We start from the raw sequence: 26,434 nt of genomic DNA on the forward strand, positions 1-26,434 counted from the left end.
ACTTAAAATTAGCCTAATAGACGATTGTCACGCCCACATAACGGCACATATTTCACAAACCATTAAAGCTATTTCAACCGAACTTGCGAGAGTCCAACCAGCTCCTCCTCAGAGAATGTGAAATGTGTCAAATCGGCTGATAATTACGCTCACTCCCTATATGACGCTGGTGTTGAAAATATAACTAAATACCTACAAAATGTGCGATAACTCACTAAACAAATGCGTCTTACGTCAGAAGAACTCTGAGTATTGGGACTATGGTGCCTTTGAATAACTTTTTACCGCATATTTCCATCAATCTGTGAGACAGGCTATTGAAATTCGAAAATAATACGAATTTACTTGAAACATAAAGATTATTATAAAAAAGAGCGTTCAAAGCTCGCATTCGTCAGAGGAAAAGTGCAGAATAAATGACGAAACCTATGAATTATAGAGTATAGGTAGGTACGCAGCTCTCAAGTAATTGCTCAAGAAAAAAAAATACATTATTTCTCAAGTAATTTTGACAGCTGGTTACGCATTGTGAATGATCTACATTAGAAGAGCAAGAGAGAATAAACAAAGAAAACAAACTTTGTGCGTAATATGTATGTGTGTATGTGTATGGCAACATAAATATTTTCATTGAGATTTAAGAAATGTTGTTGATGATTGGTAGGTTTTATACAACATTTCAAAATGGAATATACTTAATAATAATGATTTCAACTAATTTAGGATGAATTTGACGATTACTTCGAATTTCCTTCAAGAAACAATTGTTGATTTGATGTTTCTTCGCAAAACCAGGTTTGCCATATTCACATTTTACTGTAAAAAAGTATCAAAAATTAGTACTAGATTTCTTGAGAGCTGCGTACTAGCACAAGTAAATTTATCGCAGGAAAGTTTCTTGACCGTTTCTTAAGCGTTTTTTTATATGAAGTTTTTACGTTTCTTGAGAGCTGCGTACTAAGCTTATAGGTCTACATCGCAATTCTTCAACGTTTCCAATGCAGTAGTCGGTAACTTCTTGCCTTTTGAATTTTGCTTCTGCCCCCAATGGTACTATCAGTGATCAAGTACACCTTTGAGCTTCAAACGTCGCATGACATTGTCATTATCCAAACAGCAGTCAATCTAATTTTCCATTATTTTGGTTCTCAAAACAAATTATTTTTCATGATGAAGCAAACTCATTTGAAATCTATCCAATACTTTTCTAGAATAGCGCGTCTTTAAGTCTTCGCCAATTGTGTCCACCAGAGGAATATACACTGAGACCCTGTAGTATTCTACGCAAGTTCTCTCACGCAGAAATTTTATCGTTTTGTTTGTCGGCGGTAGATTCTTCGTTTTGGAAAATTTCCCCCATTTCTCCTTCGGAATCCACCACTGCTTTACTCCTTATATATTTTTTGGTGATAGTATGTGACCTTAATATAACTCTGTTTCTTAGTTAATAATATGTGATTTTACCAAAAGCCGAATCAATACAGGAGATACTAGTTTTCTTCACCTAACGGTTGTACATATCACTTAAAAGTAATCGGGTTAGATACATATATAAATGATCAGGATGATGAGACGAGTTGAAATACGAGTGACTGTCTGTCCTACCGTTCACAAAACATCATTAAAAGAAACCCACATGCCATAACTAAGCACTAAAATGTAATGTAATTGGTACAGAGAATCGCAGTGACAAGGGACACCTCTGGGCTCAAAATCAGTGGATCCTAATACAGCAATTATATCGGGTGATTTTTTAAGAGCTTGATAACTTTTTTAAAAAAAAACGCATAAAATTTGCAAAATCTCATCGGTTCTTTATTTGAAACGTTAGATTGGTTCATGACATTTACTTTTTGAAGATAATTTCATTTAAATGTTGACCGCGGCTGCGTCTTAGGTGGTCCATTCGGAAAGTCCAATTTTGGGCAACTTTTTCGAGCATTTCGGCCGGAATAGCCCGAATTTCTTCGGAAATGTTGTCTTCCAAAGCAGGAATAGTTGCTGGCTTATTTCTGTAGACTTTAGACTTGACGTAGCCCCACAAAAAATAGTCTAAAGGCGTTAAATCGCATGATCTTGGTGGCCAACTTACGGGTCCATTTCTTGAGATGAATTGTTCTCCGAAGTTTTCCCTCAAAATGGCCATAGAATCGCGAGCTGTGTGGCATGTAGCGCCATCTTGTTGAAACCACATGTCAACCAAGTTCAGTTCTTCCATTTTTGGCAACAAAAAGTTTGTTAGCATCGAACGATAGCGATCGCCATTCACCGTAACGTTGCGTCCAACAGCATCTTTGAAAAAATACGGTCCAATGATTCCACCAGCGTACAAACCACACCAAACAGTGCATTTTTCGGGATGCATGGGCAGTTGGCCACCAAGATCATGCGATTTAACGCCTTTAGACTATTTTTTGTGGGGCTACGTCAAGTCTAAAGTCTACAGAAATAAGCCAGCAACTATTCCAGCTTTGGAAGACAACATTTCCGAAGAAATTCGGGCTATTCCGGCCGAAATGCTCGAAAAAGTTGCCCAAAATTGGACTTTCCGAATGGACCACCTAAGACGCAGCCGCGGTCAACATTTAAATGAAATTATCTTCAAAAAGTAAATGTCATGAACCAATCTAACGTTTCAAATAAAGAACCGATGAGATTTTGCAAATTTTATGCGTTTTTTTTTAAAAAAAAAGTTATCAAGCTCTTAAAAATCACCCGATATATGAATATATATATATCTCATACACTGACCGCCACATTTGTATAAGGTTTGGGAGAGTAACGAAAATAATTACTGGGTAATTCGTAGACATATTTATGGCGTTATTATTATTTTTTGCCGGTATATCTAGTACATTTACAAAAATTGTTGCGATTTACGTGAGTACCTGCCGACGACGGCCTTACCTCACGGTGCTTTCTAGAAGCACATAGATTAATACAATGCGTTGATCAGCGCCCCAAAGTACAAATGCATTTTGTACGTATATTTTGATTCCAATTGGTACAGGTGGATAGAGACACCTTAGCCGCCTTAGTCGGGTATGAGGCCGATCTAAAACCTCTGCCGTACTTTGGGTCCGGCACCCGGCAGCAATGCGACTCCACACCGGACAAACGTCCTGCCTGCATTTAGGTTTAAACCACAGCCACTACGAATCTCCACAAAGGCCCAAACCCAATGAGTAGATTGCATTTACCTCCAAGGGCTAACTGCTCCCGTGGTACCAGGATATAGTCTTTGGTGTGACTTTGTAGCTATTGCTACTACCAGTTGAGCTCCCCAAACTCAATGACTGTTGACATTTGTCGATTGAACAACAAATGCCTTTATATTAGGAATTAATATGAAGTCTATAATATCGTTTCAAGCTGAGTATTAGAGCACTATTTCTGACTTTAGACCATGCTGACATTCAAACCAAGACCTGTAAGTGTCAGACACAGTGCATGTGGATTTTAGTCGCCTCTTACGACAGACATGCCTTACCACGGGTATAGGGGGCACCCTTTTGGGTTCGGGGGGTCTAGTAAAGTTAAAAGGCCGCAGACTAATAAAATGCTACCAAGGTTCCATCAAACCTCGACGGCGAGTTCAAAATTTTTGATAGACAGTTATGAGTAAAATAAACTCTCTCAATTTTATTAAGATAACTAACATATTGACTGATATATGCGGTAGAGCTACAAAAACAAATCGTAATAATTTTGTATGCTCTTGTAACATATTACTATAGGGCAACAAGAAAAATCGTTAACATAGAAGCGATACTCGTAATACTGTTCACAGATGCATTTTTCATATCAAATATATGTACTCATATAAGTAAATTTGAAAAATGAAAACAGCTAATGGTTTTCATTCAACGAGAAACAGTTTTCTGGTTCTTTATAGTCACGTAGTTTGATAAGAAAAGCCTTCAAGTAGAATTAAGAACACTTAATAAGGAAACAAATATTTTCTAAAGACTTTGTCTCAACTTTGATCGCAGCGGGTCCGATCTAAATAATGCGTTCGAAGATTCTAGCATTGCTAAGGCCAATACTATATGCCAATTTCCCTAAGCACACCTTTGTAGGTAAGTAGGTAGAGTGGATGTCTGACGACGCACCTATGACTTTAAGAGGTCCATTATGTCCTCTCTGAATCTCTGAATAAACGATGTTTATTATTGACTCCACCTAGAGTCAGCTGTATTAATAATATGTATGTTTGTCGCTCTGACTGGTTCATCAGCTTCACAGTTATCCCTGATAACCACTCTATTCCTATGTCTTGGTACTCATTGCAGGTTTCTTACGAAATATGATGTTAGATCCAAAAGATCAATGCATTCTTTCACTACTTTTAAAGATATCCTAAGAGACTTTAATGATTTCAATAATACAATATGTATGTATGAATATATTCCTTTATCAGACCAAGAAATCTTTCTTTAATTGATGGAAACTCTGCTTGGTAGACACTGCTGTGGTCTGGTAGTCGATAGTCGATTCTGGTATCTAATCACCACTTCACACTCGATTATCTAGTTCGGACCAAATAGATACTCGTCCCTGTATCCCTCTCCACTTCCTCTCTTTACCACTCTCCTCTGGAAGAGAAGGCATATTTGGTTCTAAAGGATTCGATCCACGATACTGAGTAGAAACGGAAACTTACTGAGTATATGAGAAATAAGACGGATTCTCTTAGTCTTAGAGCTGCCAGTTGCAAAAAAAAGTCTATAGACAGTGACTGAAAATAATGAACTGAATAACGTTTACAAATCGTTCAACTTTGTTACAAAAACTCACGCCCTGTAAAAAATGTGTTTCGCGCGCTTCACTCAACTTATGGACAACATAATCGGCCTATTGAGGGTACTATTCGCAACACCATCAGCCCCTTTGAGACCATTTATTATTGGATAATATTCAACCGAATAGACCACGTCCAGCATGCAGTGAAATATAGCAAGCAGAGAGTGTACACGAAGACCGTGGAGGGTCGATTCGGCGCGGTCGCAGCAACGCGGACTGACGTATTGAACGACTTAACGCATTTTACGTCGAGATCTTAAATTTAAACAACTTATACAATACAACTTACGTAAGACCTTGCCAAGCGACATCGCTTCGCTCTATGGGCTCTACGAAATTTCCAAGAAGATTCGACGTTTTCGAGCCAAATTATGTTCAGCGGCGAGGCCCATTTCTAGCGCAATCGGTATGTAAACAAGCAAAATTTTCCGCATTTGGGTCGAAGAGCACAACCTCTAGAGATTCAAGAGCTGTCATTTCAACATAATCGTTTGTTGGCCGGTGGTATCATCGGTCCATATTTCTTCAAAAATGATGAAACCGTCAGTGGCGACCGTTATCGCGCCATGATAACCGACTACTTGATGTCTGAAATTGAATCTCGTGATCTCAGCGACATTTTAATTTATTAATGGATTTATTAAGAGAACACTTTGGTGGGCAGATAATTTCACGTTTTAGGCCGGTCGGTTAGCCACCAAGATCTTGTGATATCACATCGTTAGACTTTTTCCTTTGGGGATATGTTCAGTCTAAAGTCTAGGCGGACAACCCCTGAATCTCGTGATCTCAGCGACATTTGGATTTATTAATGGATTTATTAAGAGAACACTTTGGTGGGCAGATAATTTCACGTTTTGGGCCTGTCAATTAGCCACCAAGATCGTGTGATATCACATCATTAGACTTTTTCCTTTGGGGATATGTACAGTGTAAAGTCTAGGCGGACAACCCTGGTTTGATTCTGGCCTTAGAGCAAACCATAAGTATGTCATTCGCCAGTTAGTAATCGAAATGCTCGAACGAGTCAACAAAAATTGGACTCCAGGAGTGGACACTCTAAGAAGTAGCCACGGTCAACATTTCAAAGAGATAATCTGCAATAAATAAATGCCAAAGAATGTTCTTTCGAATGATGATAAACATTTGCCATTAAATTTGATGTTTGTGTGCTTTTTCTTTAAAAAAAAAAGTAGGAAATCTTGAAATGGATCACCATTTATATAAACTTTATGGGGTCGCCGAAGTTTTTTTCTTACAAACTTCGTGGGCAACTTGATATACTCTGTTTAGGGTATAAATTTTATCTAATTTTTATGTACCGGTTTTTGTGTTTATCGTAAAAACCGAAAGCAAGTTTATTCGCACTTATAATTATTGAAAATATTGCTACTAAAATGGTATTATTTTAACGAACATAACTGTTTGTACATGTATTTGTGTATTGTAGACCCAGATAATTAAATCGCAACTGCCTCCGAATTAATAAATTTAATCGCTTTTGCAGCTATTCTTGAGATCTTCACTGATACAGAACTATAAATAACATCTAAATGTGTCTAAATATGTATGTGCGCTTTAAGAGTATCAACTACAAACATAGTTATATAATATATGAACATACATATCTGCAAGTATTGAGAACTACCAGCTTAAAGTGGTGTTATAGTTTGCATACAGAGTGGGTCAACATGTATAGTAGAACATTCATATGTGCAAATACAAATTCACACAAACATATTAGAAGCCTTATCACATGCGCATCACGTGATTGTTGGCCGCTTAGTGGATTAATTTTGACGTAAATAGCATTAAGATATTAATCCTTTATTACATTAACTAAATGCCACGCAAAGTGATTATGCGACATTTTGAAAGACACTTGTCGAGAATGCGACTAGAATCTTAAAGCAGCTACCAATATGCGTGGGAAATTTATTTCGACTAAATTCAGTTTCATTAATGAACTCATAAAAATTTAAACTCTTTTTTGGTTAAAATTTTTCAAGAGTGTGATGATGAAATTTAAGAAAATGAGAACGCCAGCATTCCGCAGCTAATGAAATCACCCAAGCAAACCGAAACTGAAATTGCTCACATTTATAGCTTTCAAATAAACGAGTTAGTCAAATATGTGATGCATTCAAGCAAAACCGATGCAACTGCAGCTCCACTTCAACACAACCCATCGTAAAAGCGGTGATTTGTTGATGCGCAGTTTTATTGCTAATCTCAGCAGATGGAGAAGCGATTCCGCGAATTGGTCTTGCATTATTTTTGAACTCTTTCAACATGTTGCACACAACGGTTGTTTGTAGCGCCATAAAATAGTAGACGTAAATATCGGGTTATATATACCATATGTGCATTTGCAAATATATGTTTAGAGTGTTTCTTTAGAAATATAGAATTTTTTATAAAACAGAGTCTCATGAAATATACAATATTTTGGCTTGCAAATTGCTAGGCATTGTGTTTGAACAGAATTTTGCACATATTGTCCTCATGATAGCACCTTCTGAAAACCGTTCGGCATGCCCAATCTTATTTGTTTATTTATAGTTTCAAAGTTCTTTTAATAGGATCTCAACTAGTTACAAACAACTTACTTTTATCGCGCGTTTTTGATGTAATTTCCCTTCAGCTTTGTATCTCATACCAGTTTTCCTCAGTTCACCAAGCGTTATGCCCACAGTGAATCGAACACACTATACCAGATGCTCAAACATACGAGCAGCACTTGTGGTGTAACTCTACACTATCATGTCTTCCAACGTATTTGCAATAGAGTTACGATTATTTCTTGGTGTTTTTATGTTACTGTAACCCTTTATAGTGACGATACCATTATAATGTTTACGAAGTGTGCAAAATCGATGTACATCTCAAAATAACGAGTTTGTCAGATCGTTCAAGAAATATTGGGAAAGAGAATGCTCTCGGTGCGATGGATACCGCGTTTTCTTACTCCAAACATTAAGCCATCGAACTTTTCTGGCGAACCTGCCCCGATGTAGCCAAAAACCGTTCTAACGGCCGAAAGGAATAGCCGTTTTCTGAGGTTCCATACATCAACGGGGCGCTTCTACGACGAATTATTATACTGATTCGACGCAGAAACTCAAAAACAACAGCCCATTCTGCTGGATCCCCAGTATTATCCGGGTTTAACCCCGTACGACATTTTTGTTTCCATACTTAAGGGGAATTCTTTCGAGGTTCCCTACTTTTTTAAAGAAAAAAAACAAACACTTCAAATTTAATGGAGAATGTTTATTATCATTCGAAAGGACATACTTTAGCATTTATTTTTTGAACATTATCTCTTTGAAATGTTGACCGTGGTCCATCCGTTGAGTCCAATTTTCGATGACTCTGGCACGCGTGATGGTTTGCTCCAAGGTCTGGATCGAAGCGAGATTGTCTGCATAGACTTTAGACTTTACATATCCCCATAGAAAAAATCTAACACAAGTAGTGAAATTATTTGCTCATCGAAGTGTTCTCTCAATGAATACATTGATTGATGCGGCGAACCTGCTCCGTGATGCGATATGTAGGAAGTGGTGCCGTCTTGTTGAAATCGAAAGTCGCTGAGATCGCGAGCTTCATTTTCAGGCATCAAATAGTCACCGACATAATTTTTGGAGATATATGGACCGATGATTCCACCGGCTCACTACTTTCATAACTCTTCCGTTTTCTCTTCGTCCCAAATGTCGCAAATTATACTTGTTTTCATATCCATTGAGTCTAAAATGGGCCATAGAGCGAAGCGATGTCGCTTGGGAAGGTCGAGCAGTTTCTGTTCTTGCACAGGTCTTCGTGTATACTCTCAGCTACGACTGCTATATTTTCTTCACTGCGAGCTAGACGTGGTCTATTCGGTCGAATGTCAGTGATTGCTGGGTCTCAAGATGGATTATGTTGTTGCGAATAGAACGCTCAGTAGGTCGATTATGTTGACAATAAATTGAGCGAAGCGCACGAAACATATTCTTTACAAAACATGAATTTTCGTAATAAAGTTGAAAGATTTGTAAATGTTCAGGCGTAATTCTTTCCGTTATGAAATACCTAAAAGTACTGAAGAAAAATACCATGACAGCTTGACACGGCTCATGCGTGAACTGTCAAAAAGAGACTCTTGAAAAAAATACTTCTACTTAGATCATCCGTTATTTCCCCGGTTTATATTCTAGCAAATTGTGAGCATATAAAATTTTCGGTTATACTCGAACTTAGACTTTACTTACTTGTTTGATATGATTTAGACAATAATAAATTTTTTAGTGCGAACCTCACACCACAGAGAACTGATAAATGCGAAATTAATTTTTTCTTTAAAAATTAAGCCCAAAATATATATTTTATTAATTGGCGAAATATAAATTTTTGATAATTGGATTATTAATTTTTCTCAGCCACAAGCAGAACGATGATGAATTACATATTAGCTGAGTCATTTAAGACGCGCCCAAGCAACCTCGCCTTGTTCTTTAATGACTAACACAAGCGACATGGTTTACTTACTTAGGTAATGTTATGCCAATTGAAGTGTGTCATAACATGGCGTAGCATATTAGGCGAGCAGCGAACTGGTTTACCTTCTCCTTTACTCGCTCATCCATCATCTAATTCGGCTTGCATTGAAAGCTTGAAAAAAAAAGCATAACGAAAGTGGATAAAAACGGCAGAACTGTAAAAATTCATGGCCAGAAAATGAATAGCTAATGATAAATTGCATACTGCTTGAGGCGCAGCAGGCGCTAAATGTTGAGCAGAGTAGTTACAATGGTTATTTCAAAATTGCTTGTGGGCGCTGTCAACAATTCTATTTCCTGCTTGCCACAATTTGTGGCAGAGCGATTAGCTGACGGGCAAATGCTCGTGTTTACATAGTTATATAATATAATTATTTCCAAGGCAAGCTATTATTTGGTGCTTTTTTGATAAAATATAATTTAATTTATGACAAGTCATCGCTTAAGCTTCGCCGAACAATTTTGCTTTTCTCCATCTTCATTGTTCTGCTTGCGTCTTTGCTACTTGGTGAGATCTTTATGAATATGTTTCATTCTTATAATCATTTCTATTAATACTATTATCTTTTTTTTTTTTGCTTGAATCAGATGGAGAATTCATTGAATTTGCCAATTAGCGCACCCTATACGATGTTATAACTCAATCATTAATCAAACGTTCTTCCGAATTAAGAAAGACACAACTCACACCCATTTAAATAACGAATAACCTCAGCTCGTAAAGCAAAACATCTCAGTGTTAATTTTTATTATTATTTATTGTACTAATTTTAAACATTTTCTTAGTTTCTACATCATTAAGTAAGGTACAAAGTGTGTGTCTTAATGTATCTGCCGCAGGCCGTTAATTGATCAAATAAGCAATAATCCGTTATTATGTTTCCTACTAAAAGTCATGAACAACAAAAGCCTTCGGATTCATTAAGACAATTTCGCCTAATTTTGCCTCAGTACAAATTGGCGTTTTCAGTTTAAAACTGTCTAGCGCGCACCTGTTGATCGGCCAACTCTTCGGGTGTGGGATGTGCGCGTATGTACTCAATGGCTCGCTGTATGTGTGCTGGCACCGGTGGTGGCGTAGGAAGCGCATCGGATTGCGGCTGATAGCCATTCTCATCGGCTACGTAAATAATTTGCACGAATTTTCCTTCCGGCGAGTAGTGACGGAAATAACCCTGAGCATATTGTCCACCCACGCCATCCTCGCGATGTTCGGCGCCATTCGATTGCGCTATATCAAAACTGTAAGAACCATCGATGTTCAATTCGGTAGCATAGCGGGTTATGGTGGAGTCAGCCTCTGCTCGCGCAGTAGCCAACAGGCCAGTGATGACAAAGGAGATTAGTAACAGCTGCAAAAAAGTGAAACAGAGATCATAATTTTAGAATGCTGTATTTTGGTATAATTTCATGAGCACTAGTATTGTTTTTATTCAGTTTTCATGCCAACGAAACAGAAGTTTACCAGCTTGTGTAGTTGAAGTAATTAGCAATATTAACGGACAGTAATCTAAATGAATGAATGAATGAGATGATCTAAAAATTAGAAATATTGTTTTTCTGGATTTAGTACATCTTTATATCCCAAAGGGTTCTTGAAAGAAAATATTTTATGTGGCAATATATCATATGTATATTATATAAAACTTAGAATGGGTTTTTGGCCATGTTCGTCTGTTATCTAATATTCTTAAACTAGTATCTGAGTGACAAATGAACCCACTTCCCAGCAGTATTTGACGCTGTTTAAATACAGTCCGAAGGGTTATTATGCTGCCACACGATTGATAGCAGTTCAAAACAATTCTTGTGAGGAAAATATTAGAGACAATATATAACAGTCAAAATGTAGAATGGATTTTATCCGGCTCTATTGTGTGATCAACATCGATTTCCTGGAGCAGGGACGGAAAACGGTCACATAGCTCGACTAAGCCAATTTTAAAGTCGATTTCTTTGTCATGATAATGCACCAGCTCACATCTTTTCTGTCACCATGGCCAAATTGAAATAAAATGCGAACTGATAACACATTCGCCAAACTTTTCCCTCGTGAAACTGCTTTTTTCAAATTTGAAAAACAAAAAAAAAATTTGAGTCAAGCTTGGAAGTTTACTCTACAAGCCATCAGAAAACGATTGTCTCTGACGGGTTGAAGAAATTGAAAACTAAGAGGAGACTATATTGAGGAATAAATCGTAATTTTTCAAAATTTTCGTTTTTCTTTCGAGTACTATGAAAAATATATTCCTTTAAAGTAGCGCCATCTGTAAAGGACAATCAAATTTTTATAGTGGTATAATAATATATCGCACGGCGGAACATTAATCACGAAAATTGGCGTGGTCGCCGAGAACCTGTCTATAAAGTACCTATTAGCAGTGGACAATGACATCAACTGATGAGTCGACTTTGAGAGTTTTCGTGAGAAAAGTTCTGCGAAAGATTAATGGTACTTTGCGCATCGGCCAAGGCGAATATAGCACTCGATGGAACGATGAGCTGTACGAGATATACGACGACATCGACATAATTCAGCGAATTAAAAGACAGCGGCTACGCTGGCTAGGTCATGTTGTCCGGATGGACGAAAACACTCCAGCTCTGAAAGTATTCGACGCAGTACCCGCCGAAGAAGCAGAGGAAGAGGAAGACCTCCACTCCGTTGGTAGGACCGGGAGGAGAAAGACTTGGCTACGCTTGGAATATCCAATTGGCGCCACGCAACTGCTAACTCGGTTATAATCGCGTAAGCGGTGTCTACGTCAATTAAGAAGAAGAAGATTAGCAGTGCTCAAATCGACATCCAAACCATTTTAAAGGACAGTTATAGAACCTTGCTTTTCTTATAAGAAAAACGTCAGCAAGCTTTGCGTTAAACAGTTTAGTTTAAGAGGTCGATCCTAACAGAGATCTCATTTGGACTGTTTAGAAAGCCGGTTCGTTGCGTTACCTTAAACTCTTATATAATAGATCATCAAATGTGTTAAGATGGCCAATGTCAGTTTCGGTTATGCTTCGCCGAAGGTAAAACTGCCGAGATGTTTCATTTTAAGATTGCGAATTCCCTCCTTCGTACCACTTTAACAACTTGCATCCGACAAGAGTCCTTACCGCATTGGACAATGTCCAGTAAGAACCCCTACTTTGCTTAGTAATTCAGAAGATCTCGGTTTGAACTTTAGGCCAAAAAGAAGAAGTCACACGTCTAGCGCCACGTTAATAGCAACCATTTCTGCCGGAAAAAACACTACATTAGTTCCGTTGAACAGTTTATATTAACACAATATCATTAAAAGCAAGTGGGGCTCTGAAATTCTTTTAAAGAAAATTTGTTCGCACTTGTTCCGATTTATTTTCTTCTGTTTTTAAATTTTTACGAGGACGCCATTTCCTTTTCAGTATTCCTTCTTCTTTTTGCCTTTATTTGTAGCTTGATATGCTTTTTTATAACACTAATTTTCCGCAAAAGCATGCACATACTCACAGTTTTGCACATTTTTTTATTGACGCAATCAAATCTTATGACTTCCTTGGATATACCACACAAATTTTTTCTGCTGTGTTTTTTATGAAGCACGCACCGACTGCAATGGACAATAAACCAACTGATGCCCTTAACTTGGATCGTCTTTGTATTTATACACACTGAAATGACTATTTAATTGGGTGATAAAGGAATATTGATCAATAAATGATGACTTTCAACGCTGCATAAATTTCCAACCAATTTTGTATGTAAAAAACGAAAACATTCATACATACATTGATAGTGTTATATTGATATGACAAGAGTCAGGGCCTGACGGTTAGTGGGCTAATAAAAACCACAACAACCACTACTAGGTATGATAAGTGCTATTTTTAGTGTGAAACAGTAGGTCAAAACAAAACAGGAATAACCGCACAGACGCGTAAACACATAAGTAAATATATACTTGTGTATGCTAGACAAACAAATCTTCACGCTAGTGTCTCTCACTTATTTGAACTGATAGTTCATAACCTCATTACCATTTTTATTGAACTGGAAGCAGTGAACCACATTAAAACCAACAAAAATTAAAAATAAGGCAGGTCTGAGTGTAGTCGAAATCCAACAGTTTAAACCCAACGCAGATGTTAAGTCTAAAAATATTCAAATTTTTATTCCTAGATAAGTTTTTACAAAATGCTTGTCAGATTTTAAATTCAACGGAAATACAACGCTTCAGTAGACTTTCTTTTTCCTCAACTACCAGCTGGAAATGCATTGAAAGTGATACTGTAATATATTGAAGTTTTCAGACTTCGGAAAAGCGTTATGAAAAGTTAGTGGGATAATGCTATCACGATTTTCTTTCTCTGTTCTGATCAAAAAACTTGGTATTTTGGGTGAACTTATTTACGTCAGGTAAAAAAACTGTGGGTAGCCGTTCCACAGTAGTTGTGCCTGATAATCCCACTTTTACAATCATAGTTTTTTTTACAGATATGTATTTGTACATGAAAAGCCTCATTCTATCTTACATGTCAATATGGAAGAAAAGTGGTTGATGAACATACAATTTCTTTCTTGATTGACAACTATCTGTCAGATAAGCACACAACTTCATCCTAAAATTCATCCTAAAACCCAACCGTTTAAAAGATATTACCACATTTTTGATTATTTTCAGAAAATTTTATTTTTATTAATTTTATAACTCAATAAAAAAAAATTATTTGTAGATTTTTGGAGAATTCTTAAAATATTTTTCAGCAAAAGTATCAAACGAAAAAAAAATTTTTTTTTTTTTGATCCACCTTAATATGCATTGATGTTTGACGATGAAGTAGACCATTTTTATAGAGCAGTAAATTTCCTACAAAACTATGTGTTTTATCATTCATAATAATTTTTTTTCATTGAGTTATAAAATTAATAAGAAATAAAGAATTTTTCCAAAAATAGTCAAATTTCAACCGTTAATATCTTTTAAACGGTTGGGTTTACGAAAAAATTATGAGAGACCATATTTTAGAGTATTCAATTTTACAAAACCTAATTAACAAGATATTTTTTCAAGTAGTTGGAAGCGAGATATAAATTTTTCTATCTGATAATAAGAAAAAATAGAAAACCGTTAGGCGGAGGACCTTCCCGTTACAATTAAAAACTCATATTTGGAGAGGGTTTCTTAGAGGTGTCTAGGAACCTATTTTTGCGAGTACCAATTGAAAAAAAAAAAAAAAAAAAATTTTAATCACCCTAATGTACATACATTCAATATTGCATGAACATTTGGACATAGAAAAAATTTGTTCACCTTGGATCCCACACAATCGCTTAAAAAAGGTTTATGTCGATTGGTCGAGAGAAATGTTAAAAAATACGATAGCGGTGCTTCAAAACATATCTATGACAGATGATGAATCGTATGAGCCCGAAAGTAAACAGCAGTCGTGTGTATAGGTATTGCCAAATGAGCCGAATTCAACAAAAGTTGGAAAACCAATAACATGTTTAACTTTTTTTTAAAACTGGACTTGTCTCAATCCCAACAGAACAACGCAGAACAGTAAATTCTAAGTAGTACTCAACCATTTTTTTGTCAGTTGTCTCTCAAGAAATCAGGAAAATCAACCGCGGAAAGCAGATCACCATACCAAGAGATCAACAGGATTTACAGAAAGTATCAAGTTGAGTTGAGTCTGCATAGAGCATCTATATAAAATATTAAATCAATTTGGAAAGCAATTTTAAAAAGTGCCAGCTAAAATCACGGCTAGAGCTTGCGATATTTTCTTTTGCTCTTTTAGGCATAAATTATGTACAATTAAAGTGCTATACATATAGTATTTATAATATTGCTATACTTACCCGGCGAATTAGCTGGGTTAAATATCAGCTACTTCTATAAATTTGTGGCTGGCTTTAGGCGCTTTGTGGATATATGAAGCATTTATTATTCCATAATATTCGACCGAATAAACCACGTCCAGCACGCAGTGAAGAAAATATAGCAGCCTTAGCTGCGAGTATACACGCAGACGGCGGAGAGTCTATTTGGACTGACATATGAAAGAACTCACATTTTGCGTGGAAATCTCAAATTGAAAGCGTGCAAAATACAACTTGAGCAAGAACTGAAACCGTTCGACCTTCTCAAGCGACATTGCTTCGCTCTATGGACTCTTGAAAAATTCCAAGAAGTTCCGACGTTTTCGAGACGAATTTTGTTCTGTGATGAGGCCCAGGATATCACACTGTTCGACTTTTTCCTGTGAGAATATGTTAAGTTTAAAAACTATGCGGACAATCCAGCTTCGATTCAGGCCTTGGAGCAAAACATCATTTAGGCCAGTTACCAGTCAAAATGCTCGAACGGGTCATCGATAATTGAACTCAAAATTTCAAAAAATAAATGCCAAAGAATATTCTTTCGAATGATAATAAACATTCCGTGTTAAATTTGAAGTTTATGTGGCTTTTCTTTAGAAAAGTAGGGAACTTTGAAATGGAAACGACATTTTTTGTAGATAGTATGTACATTATTTATTCATTGGGGGTGCTTTTTTACGTGGCGGGTCCCAAACCCAGCACAACTATGAATATTTCGCCTTCGACTTTAGCTCGCCTTCAAACGGATGTTCTTAGGCTACCCAGAGGATACTTGGTCAAAGACCGGAAGTAGTGAGCTGCTTGAGTCATATGTAAAAGAATCGTTTCTGGCCACTCCCAAGTGAATGGCGATCAGAGAACTTTCCTCACATGCGTGAACTTCTACACATTCTCCATCCTCCAATTATCCAACGCAGGATAACTCTTGCCAACAGGTGCTACTTCGGACTGAGTAGGCAATTGAGAAGCAAAGTCCTCTCTCGACAAACAAAAACCATACTCTATAAGTCACTCATAATTCTCGTCCTGCTATATGGTGCAGAGGGTTGGACGATGTCAACAAGGGATGAGTCGACGTTGCGAGTTTTCGAGAGAAAAGTTCTGCGAAAGGTTTATGGTCCTTTGCGCGTTAGCCACGGCGAATACCGCATTCGATGGAACGATGAGCTGTTCGAGATATACGACGACATTGACATAGTTCAGCGAATTAAAAGACAGCGGCTACGCTGGCTAGATCATGTTGTCCGGATGGACGAAACTCTTTGAAAGTATTAAACGCAGTACCCGCCGGGGGAAGCAGAGGAAAGGAAGACATTCCGTTGGAAGGAAATTTGGAGAAGGACCTGGCTTGCTTGGAATATTTCTTTAGCGAAAAAAGAAACGACTGGCGCGCTGTTGTTAACTCGGAAATCGCGTAAGCGGTTTGCGCCAATTAAGAAGAAGAAGATGTACATTATTTTCTTCTATAATAAAATGTACTCGCAGAACAAGCTATGTAAGGAATTTTTATGAAATTTACTCCTTGGGTTACATTGTTGGCGTTTTAGTAAGGATCCCTAACTTTTTTAAAACTATAATATAGCCTATGTTCACCGGAGAGAGCTTCCCAGCGGTGAAACAATTCTTTAAATCCGCCAAGTTCTTTCTGAGCCTATTCAATTCAAATAAACAATCAAATCATTCAATTGGAATAGATTACGCTCGGGTATAAAATCACCACCGCTTGCTTTCATATACACCTTCGCATAAATGCTCTCGTTCATCTAAACTCAATACATTGTCTTTAATACATACAACAGTTGTGGGTGTGTGACGTAATCACCCACTTTGTTTACCTTGCTTTCACATAAACATACACACATATATGTCAGTGTGTGTGTGTGTTGTGGATGCTGTTCAAAACTGCACCTCTAAACCACAAATTGACTTTACAATAAGCCGCAAAGCGAACATAAAAAATATTGTCATCGCTGCAATGTGTGGCATTTGGTGACAACGGCAAATTAGCCACATTTTATTTACATATCTACATATCTAGTATGTTAATTTTGGATGCTTTCGGTTTATCTGTATGCAAATTATGCGCTTTCAGCACACCGCACACTCCTCCCAACAACGAGTGCATTAACGTCATCAAAGTGATTGTGGCAGTCAGCCGCTTTGGCGCGCCAAACAAAGCCGACAGGTGACGAGTATTTCTCAAACGCAGCGAATCAATGCAAATTTGGAAACTAATGCAAATAGCCAGGAATTTTAATTGAGTTTTAGCGTTGGATAAATGTCTACATATTTGGCTTATACGAAAATGGGTACACAGTTCTTAGGCAAAAAGTCGGAGAACTCGAAATGAGGAGTATGGCTAATTTTATTTAAATTTTATAAATGTAATTTAATTAAAGAAAACATAGAAGAAAAATCCGATTATGGCAAAAAGTGGTTAGAAATTGGTAATTCTAAAATTTCTAAACTTTTTATATTTTACCTTTTTATATTTTTTACTCTATCATTCTCCTTATTTATTAATATTTTCGCTACAAAGGATCTAAAGTAGAATTAAACGAAAAGAAATAAAGATATTTTGGTCATCAAGAAGAAGACGAAGGAAGCACGTATTAACTCCGAAATGCCAAATATCATCAAATTAAATCAGTTGTCCACCAAAAAATAAGTCGAAATTAAAATTTATGCAATATTATGACATGTATGACCCGATCATTACCTAAAGCAAGTAAAGTAGGGCAAAGTTCGAGTGTAACCAAAGATTTTATGCTCTTACAATTTGCTTTCGATCAAAGGTGAGGAAATAGAACATTAATATAAACTCAACCAAATAGGCTAAATATAATTTATGGAGTTTATGAGGAAAACTTTAACCAGATGATTGTCTGGACTGCAGTACCTATTTGGGAGCTGCGGTAATTCGTGGATCGATTTTATACATTTTCAGTACTAAACTATTGTTCCAACATACATATATAGTTAAACGTTCATTTAATTTTACTAAGATATCTTACAGATTGACTGATATGTAAGTGTAAGGTTACGGTGTACCAAATCTACAATTTTTGTACTGATTCCTATATAATTCTTCTATCATCTAAAACTGAAGTCATCCATTGTTAATAGTTTTCAACAAAACTGAGAGTTGGCGGAGTTGTATTCTAATTTACTACTGGAAATTATCTCTTCCTCCACCAAACAGTTGTTTGTCATACATTTAATTAATCGAAATAGATATATGTACATATAGGTATGTATAAGTGGATATTCCGTGCTGAATTCCGGGTAACTGTCTACTTTCCATCCATGCAAGATGTACCATACTACTATGAGCAAAAATAATGAGACTTTGTTCATAATTTTAAAATTTTTAATTTATTCTTCAAAATATTTGCCGCCCCTGCAAAAAATCTCCTTTGGTCCCAATACACTTGTGCCAACGATTCTTCAAATCCTCGAAACAATTGTTAAAGTCAATTTCCGGAATAGCGGAATAGTGGTTTTTCAGCTTCGGCCCACTTTTGCCACGATATTCGGCCGATTTATCGTCTGTTTCCGTGTGGTAAAAATATATCGAAAACTCATTACCAGTAATAATAAGTTTCATGACATCCTGGCAGTTGACGCTGTTTTTGTTTTTTTGATAGAACTTAGTACTTAGTGTTCCGCACCACGCTGAGTAGGTTGATATTGCATATGGGTGGAATAGAACCATTGTCACGTCCACAAAATGCCTATAACATTATAGTGCTAATACAAATATTTGACGATCTTGGTAGAGGGGATTTACGAATTAAAAATTTTAAAAAGGTAAGAAACAGAACGGGATTATGTTGAAAACTATTAGAAATGCAATAACTACCTAAATTCGAAAATGAACGTGACCCGGCGACCTTCAGATAAAATTTCGTATGTTATTGAAAATGGGCGAAATCAGGTAAAACACGCCTACTTCCCATATAACAAAATTTTAAATTCCATTTGTCGCTTTCAGTTTACAGTAGATAAACCGTGAATCAATGACGTTATGGAAATAGAATGCAGGCTTGAGGTCCGAGATACTAATGTTATCTTACGTCTAAAAATTGTCGAAAATTGGTAACATTTAATAAACTGTATACTTGTCGATTTGTTTAATTTTAAGGGTTGTCAACACTTTACTTCAGAAATAGCGAAAAATTTAAATCTTACGATGATTTTGGGACACACTGTATTTAATTCCAATCTTGAGTTAAGTTTGGGACACCCTTTACATAAATACACATGTTCAAGTTTTTACTTCGTGTATATTTTATAGCAAAAAACTTTTTTTAGTAACGGTGTTTTGTTTTGACTTGTGGTATTGAATGTGGTACTTCTTTTTTTCGAAGTTGGTAATTTTGAGAGCTGTACTAGATTTATACTCAGATCGAAGAAGACCAGAAGCTTTATGGAAGATCCTACGGATGACCATCAAGCAATACAATTGGGACCGTAATAGAGCCATGCTAAATGACTTCTTCGTGGCTGGTATAGACAACCTTCCAACAAAATGGCGCTACATGCCATACAGCCCACGAAACAATCAATTTATTGGAGGAAACTTTTAGTGGTGGCATTATCACGCGTCGAAGGCACTGTATTCATTTTTGTGGTGTTATGGGAAGTCGCTTGTTTACACAAATAAGCAAGGGAAAATTGACGTCTTGGAAGAGAATATTCGGTGTGTCATTGCTGACCTAAGTCCAATTGCTGCAAAAAGTGGTTGAAAATTGAGCCTCTAGTCTGTAATAATATACATATATTCAAGCCAGCCGCGCCAGTCACTTGCCTGAAATTATTTTTGAATCATAATGGCAAACCCTTATCTTTATAATAAAGCTAAATTATTGGGCATAACATTAAAATATATGCGTCTTATTTCTTCTTCAAATCACATATCTAAAAACGCACCCTTTATTTGTTAAACTATTTGATCACTTATAATTGGCAGTTGTGCCAATAAATGCATGAGAGAATACAATTTTTTTATTGAATAAAACTCAATGAATTCTTATCGTTTGCATATAATTTTTGATTCCAATAATGCAACTCATTTAATTTGAAGCAGACCAAGCTATTTTGAGGATGCTGTTCCACTGTTAATGCCGATCTAATTTATGATAATATTATTGGTTACTGCGGCGAAATTTATTTTATTGGTTTTATGTAAGTTGTATTGTTTTCCAATGCTGAAGTCGTATCAAGGAGATCCAAGTGCATATTGACCTGATGGCCACCATGTACTTCCATTACACTTGTAATACATTTCGCGCGAAAACCCATTATCGAAATATTCTTTTTCTACGTTGTTACGACTGTCATTAGTGTTTAGTATACGCTTGTCTTTCTGAAATGCATAAAGTGCATTCAGGGACTTTTACGATGAGTGAAATTATTCAACAAAGAAGTTCCATTAAATTTTGTTTGCGGAGTCAAATTTCTGGTGCCAAAATATTGTAAATGGCCTTTGATGATAATTGTTTGTCGTGAGCAAGTGTTTTGATTGGTACAAATTACTCAAAGAGTGTTTTGAACGCCTTGACGACGAACTACTTTTAGGATCGCCATCAACATCAGTCCGTCAATAAAATAATTGGTGCCTGAAAATCGATGATTAAGAGTCAGAGATCTTACTGGCACTGTTGGAATATCAGAGAGATTTGTGAAAACCATTTTGAAAGATCATTTGGACTTAAGAAAAGTGAAAGCACAATTGGTTCCAAAATCACTTAATTTTTCGAAAACCGCGGTCGCGCTAATGTCTGTGAAACAATGCTTTCCGACTTCCAGAATGTCTTGAAACGTACTATTATAGGCGATCGTAAAAAAAGGCCGGTAGTATGGGCCGACAACTCTTGGTTTTTGCACCACCGTCACATACTGCATTGATTCTTCTTGAGTTTTTCGCCAAATTTTCAATCAATATCATGTCGCAACCCCGTATTCATTTGACTTATATCCGTGATTATTCTGCAAACTCAAACGATTGACTGTTTCGATGATTGGAAAAAACATTGGCACAAGTGTATTGGGACCAAGAAGAATTACTTTGGGGGTGACGACATAGGTTTTGAAGACTACATTAAGAATTTAAGAAATAATGAACAAAGTCTTACTATTTTTTGTTCATAGTGGTATATGCTCTTTACTCCTCCATCATTTTGATTGTTGAGCCACTAAGCACATAGCGTATTAGGACTACTAGAGCATTAATCACTACTACTTTCTTTATTCAGTTTTTCATATGTTTTCCATACTAATTTTTAGCTCTTTGGATTAGAGGTAATGTGAATTATTTCCTTATATACCATCTTCAACTACGAGGTGGATTCCCAAAACTTTTGGAATGACCAAATATATTTAATCATGTTTCATCGATTGGTATCGTTTTATGGTTGCCAGTTCACTGATGCTGTTCCCGGAAAAATTTCCGAAATTTCCCTAAAATGAACCTCATTTCCACCAAAGCGTCATTCAAAGCAATAAAAAGCAAATATAAATACTCAATACAAAAATTTATTTACTATACGTATATTAAACTAACAAAGTGAAGAAAGAGGTTATGTTTTATGATGTCACGTCTACGCGCATCAGCTCACAAAGTTCAACAACTAGCCATGTTATCACATCTGCTGGCATTGCATATAAAGGAAATTGTTAACAGAAAACATTTAGGTTTACAAGTAAAAAAATCTAACCACTGTGACTGACTTCTTCGGAATTTAGTAATAGTTTTTAACATGTCGAAAAATCAGATGACTGAGAGAGTATGTATAAAGTATTAAAATACAAGAGAGTAATCCTAAGCATTTAAACTTGAGCACAAATATGTTATTTTACGTTTACTTTACTGTCAATTGTTATTTCTAGTATTTGCGATAGGGAGCGCCATATTGTTGTTGTGGTGCCGATGCACGAGAGTGCTGCGAAGCATAAGATTGTTGCTGTTCCTCCTGGTATGGATGAGTGCGAATGTATTCCAAAGCCTTGAGGATAGCTTCTGGCACTGGTGGTGGTGTGGGCAGATGAGCACCTTGTGGTTGGAAGCCATTCTCATCGGCGGTGTATGTGAGCTGGATCAATTGACCCTCTGGCGAATAGTATTGTGAAGAGCCGGTGGCATAATGTCCGCCAACGCCAGATTCTTGTGCCGCAATACCGTTACTGGTTTCGAATTGGTAATTGTAGCTGCCGTCTTCTTTCAGGTCGTTGGTGAGGCTGCGTATTTCGGCATGAGCGTCGGCACTGCTGGCAGCACCACCACCACGACCGCCAGCACCGTGATGAGGGGCACCGTACAGCTCACTGACAGCGGGCAGAGCGTTCGTCAAACAGATGGTGGCGCTAAGAGCGATGACGGCAAGAGCGAACTATGTAAATAAAAAGTAGAAGATGTTTAAGAATAAAAAAGATCAGGGGAATTATAAGACAGCGTTCACACGACAACTCCTTTGTCGCGCATTATAAGCAAATTTTATTGCGAAGTAGCGAAATGCGTGCACACGAATGACACTAGTCAAATAGCTTTCAATCGAGCGAGAGCGTTACGGCCCGTTCGTTTTCATCAACAAACACTTGTTTGTACGACATAAGAGTTCTTGTGTGAACACAGGCTAAATCACAGTAGGACTGTAAGCGGGAATATTACTTCCAATGACGATATACAACTGCAACTAATTGTCTAGATATGATCTCCTTTAAGTACTCATCCTGGTCTTTTCAAGCTGACATTCTATGACTTTTTTGCTGTGAAATATTCACAGCTTCTGATATACTTAACAAAAGTCGAAAATTGAGAAAATTGGCTTGCTTCAAAAAAGTAGTATCAGTAAACCAAAATTTAAATGAAAAAATATACTGGTACAGTACTGTTACATTCCCCCGAGGTTTAAATCAAGATCTTAACAATTACTTCTATTCACGAATACTGCTCTACTATAGATTATTTCGTTGGTAGTTTTAAATAATCACAAACCAACAATTAAAACAGAGCACTCTACTGAATTCTTAGCAACAGGCCAGAAAAAACTTGAAAGCGATCTTCTCGCGACATTTTTTATTTGTTATGGCATATTTTTTCAGTCTTGGTTCCAGAATAATCTGTACTGTCGTGGGAAAAATTTTAAGTTTTTTTTCCTCCAGAGGTATTTATTCATGCAGTTTCAATTAAAAATATTAAACAAATTTATTCTTTAGTTTTTATATTATTTTATAATCCTTTTATGCCCTGAACAGGGTATATTAAGTTTACCACGTAGTTTGTAATACTCAGAAGAAAACATCGGAGACTATATACAAAATATATATATAGTTGATATGTGCTGAATTTATTAATTATTATCCATCTGTCCCTGCGTCTGAACTAGCCCCTCAGGTTCTTTACATATTGATCAGAAATTTCGCACATGTCCTTTTCTCTGTAAGGAGCTGTTCGTTTGTCATAATCGCCGATATAACATCACCATAGCACTACGAAGAAGTTGTTCAGATCGGACCACTATAGCATATAGCCACCATACAAACCGATCGGTCAAACTTAAGTCCTCATAGGTAAAACTTTTTTATTCGACAAGGTATCGTCATGAAAACTAGCACAGATTACAATCCAAGAAATTTCTACAATCTTAGTAGGAAAATTAAAAATCAACGTTTTGCTGAAAATTTTAAAACTTTTGAAGTATTCTTCCACCTTCTTCTTTTTTCAAGTACCCTCAACAAATAAATTTGGTCACCAGTTTTTGTATTACTTCAAATTCTTTGTAGTAACTTATATGTTATATATTAAAAGCTTGTCGCTTAAGGGGTTACGCGTTTCAAAAAATCGATTTTTTTTATTGTCTTATTAAATTCTTCAACACCTACATATATAATATTATCTTAAATTTTCAAGTTGATCTGAGTAATAGTTTCAGAGATACAGCCTTGAAAACTTGTGTGCTTGAGGTTAGCTGGGCTAGGGGCGTCGCCTTTAAACGCGTTTTTCTCGAAACTATGTTTTTGAAGTCGGTTGACGAGATTTCTCGAGAACTACTCAGCCGATCTTCATGAAATTTTACACAGGTTTTTGAAATACAATACTTAAAGACTTGGACGAAGGATTTTTTTTTTCGATTACAACTATTTGAAAAAAAAAATTTTGCGAAATTTACATTAAAATCTAAATTTTTTTGTAAAAATGTTTGCCAAAAATCCACTTTTCAGTTTTTTTCCTACGTCCAAATTCTAAGTTTAAAATATTTTTTTTTTCCAAAAATTTCAGAATTTTTTGTTAATAGTGTACGTTTGTAGCAATAAAAAATTCCTATAAAATATTTAATTTTTTATGTTGAATGTTGAAAAAAGGCTGTTTTCTACCCGAAGAAACCGAAGTAACAGCTTAAGCCATGCCCGGTTGTCTGTACGTCGTATATCTATATATACACCAATTAGTCCTAAAGGTTTTTGACATATCGATCAAACTAACAGCCTCAACGAAAAAGTTTTTATGTTTCATTTTTTGGCATTACTTCAAATTTTTTAGTAAATTCTGTGTAATTTATATCTTAAAAACTCGCATAAATTTTTCAAAATCTAAATATTTTCAAATATGTTCTGTAAAAAGTTATTATTTATATTACTTTTAATACATTTAGGGTTTTCACAAGTCTTATAAAGTTATAAGTTATAACGATTAGAAAACATAGCATCGAGAATTGTAAATGTGTAAACTCATTTTTGTATGAAATCCAACAACAATTTTTTTTAACAAGTTTAAAAATTTATAATTTTACGATTTTACGATAGTTTACGACGGGTTGTGAGTACCCAATTGTTTCCTTGAGTAAATTTCAAATATTTCATTTTGCTTGTTTTTCAAAATTAAATTTTTTCAAAATTTATATATTTTGAAATAGATTCTTTCAAAACTTGTTTTTTATATTATTTTAAATTTTTTCTCATCGATTCCTTTAGAAAATTTTAAATATTTCATTTGCTTGTTTGTCCATTTCAGTCCTTACTGTGCAACACCTTTTTAAACATGAGTATTTTATTTATATATATTTATATGTAGGTATAAATATATTATATTTATTATGTTATATATTTTATTTATTTAATGTTTTCCTGTTTTCCAATATATTTTCCAATTATTATTTCACTTCTGTTTTACTAATAATTTTTTTGTCTCAAAATATCCTATTTTTTAAATATTTCAAATTTTCAATAAATAGCACACTTGTATCCTTTAACTTCCACTACACTTACGATTTTCGACATTTTCTATGTGCTTTGATTTGCGATCTAACGGTAACGGTTGGCACGTTGTGGATGCTTTAAAATTCAAATTAATTTTGAGTGAAGAGCTGTCAACGTATTCGCATTTATACACGAAGATTTTAATTGCGACCCACAATTACTTAAGTGACTAAGCATACGCTTAAGTACATACCCACACGCACACACACACATACTTAAGCAAAGCGTAGAGTAACTAACTGTATATAATACGTTCGTATGAATTGGCTACACTACGAAAATCGAAAAGTCAAAATCTATTCACAAACTGGAAATCAAAATAGTGGTAAAATAATAATTATTACAAAATACATAACTTGCGAATGTGCATGAGCTTAAAAAATATGTACATGTATGTATGTATGTGCGGTATGTATTTAATTGTTGTTGCAAGCGCAAATGTGACTTAACCGACAGCGACACCAGCACCGAGCGTTTGGCCTCTTTGAAGAGGAAACAGATTCGTAAAATGAAAAATTGAATAGCGGAAAATCGCCAAATGAACTTGATATGCATAAAACACTACATACATACATATGTACATACTCGTATTTACGCCAGCGACTCATCGAAGTCCATCAGCGGTTTCGCATTCAAATAGCCATAAATTTCAGTTTCGATACCGATTTGTTGCTCTCATTGCTGCCCACCATGTGTACGTGTTTGTGTGTGTGTGTGTTGGGTCACTTTATGCTCACAAGTTGGCAGTAAAATTTTAAGCGATTCGAAAAATGTATTGGCAATCAACTTATTACACCGCCATTACAATAGCAACTCGATAGCGCATTGGTGTTAGTGTGTTGCTAATTATTTTGTGGAGCAGCAAGTAGATTACAATGTTAATGATGATTTGAAATTTCAAGCATTTTTGGAGTTCGCTCCGCAGTATGTCCCCGTATTTGTTTCGGAGTTTCTTCTTTTTTTTTTT

At 36.0% G+C, this 26,434-nt stretch overlaps 2 protein-coding genes across 2 annotated transcripts; both read right to left on the reverse strand.

Annotated features, from left to right (window-relative positions):
* Positions 1–10,148: 10,148 nt before the first annotated feature.
* LOC126761926 (larval cuticle protein 4) lies at positions 10,149–13,804 on the reverse strand. The gene is made up of 2 exons (XM_050478358.1): positions 13,736–13,804; positions 10,149–10,699 (listed from the first exon to the last, which is right to left on the reverse strand). Exons 1-2 carry the CDS (start codon positions 13,802–13,804, stop codon positions 10,319–10,321), a joined length of 450 nt encoding a protein of 149 aa, XP_050334315.1. The 3' UTR covers positions 10,149–10,318.
* Positions 13,805–21,727: 7,923 nt separating this feature from the next.
* Positions 21,728–25,549, reverse strand: LOC126763589 (pupal cuticle protein Edg-78E-like). The gene is made up of 2 exons (XM_050481232.1): positions 25,477–25,549; positions 21,728–22,601 (listed from the first exon to the last, which is right to left on the reverse strand). Exons 1-2 carry the CDS (start codon positions 25,486–25,488, stop codon positions 22,098–22,100), a joined length of 516 nt encoding a protein of 171 aa, XP_050337189.1. The 5' UTR covers positions 25,489–25,549; the 3' UTR covers positions 21,728–22,097.
* Positions 25,550–26,434: the final 885 nt, after the last annotated feature.

This window comes from Bactrocera neohumeralis, chromosome 6 (genome assembly GCF_024586455.1).
Source record: "Bactrocera neohumeralis isolate Rockhampton chromosome 6, APGP_CSIRO_Bneo_wtdbg2-racon-allhic-juicebox.fasta_v2, whole genome shotgun sequence".
Lineage (NCBI taxonomy): Eukaryota > Metazoa > Arthropoda > Insecta > Diptera > Tephritidae > Bactrocera > Bactrocera neohumeralis.

Excerpts from the sequence above, each read along its gene's own strand:
- LOC126761926 (XM_050478358.1), bottom strand. The coding sequence starts at position 13,804 with ATGATTGTAAAAGTGGGATTATCAGGCACAACTACTGTGGAACGGCTA. Across the intron at positions 10,700-13,735 it reads CCACAGTTTTTTTACCTGAC|CTGTTACTAATCTCCTTTGT; the intron begins GTAAATAAGTTC and ends ACTTTTTTGCAG.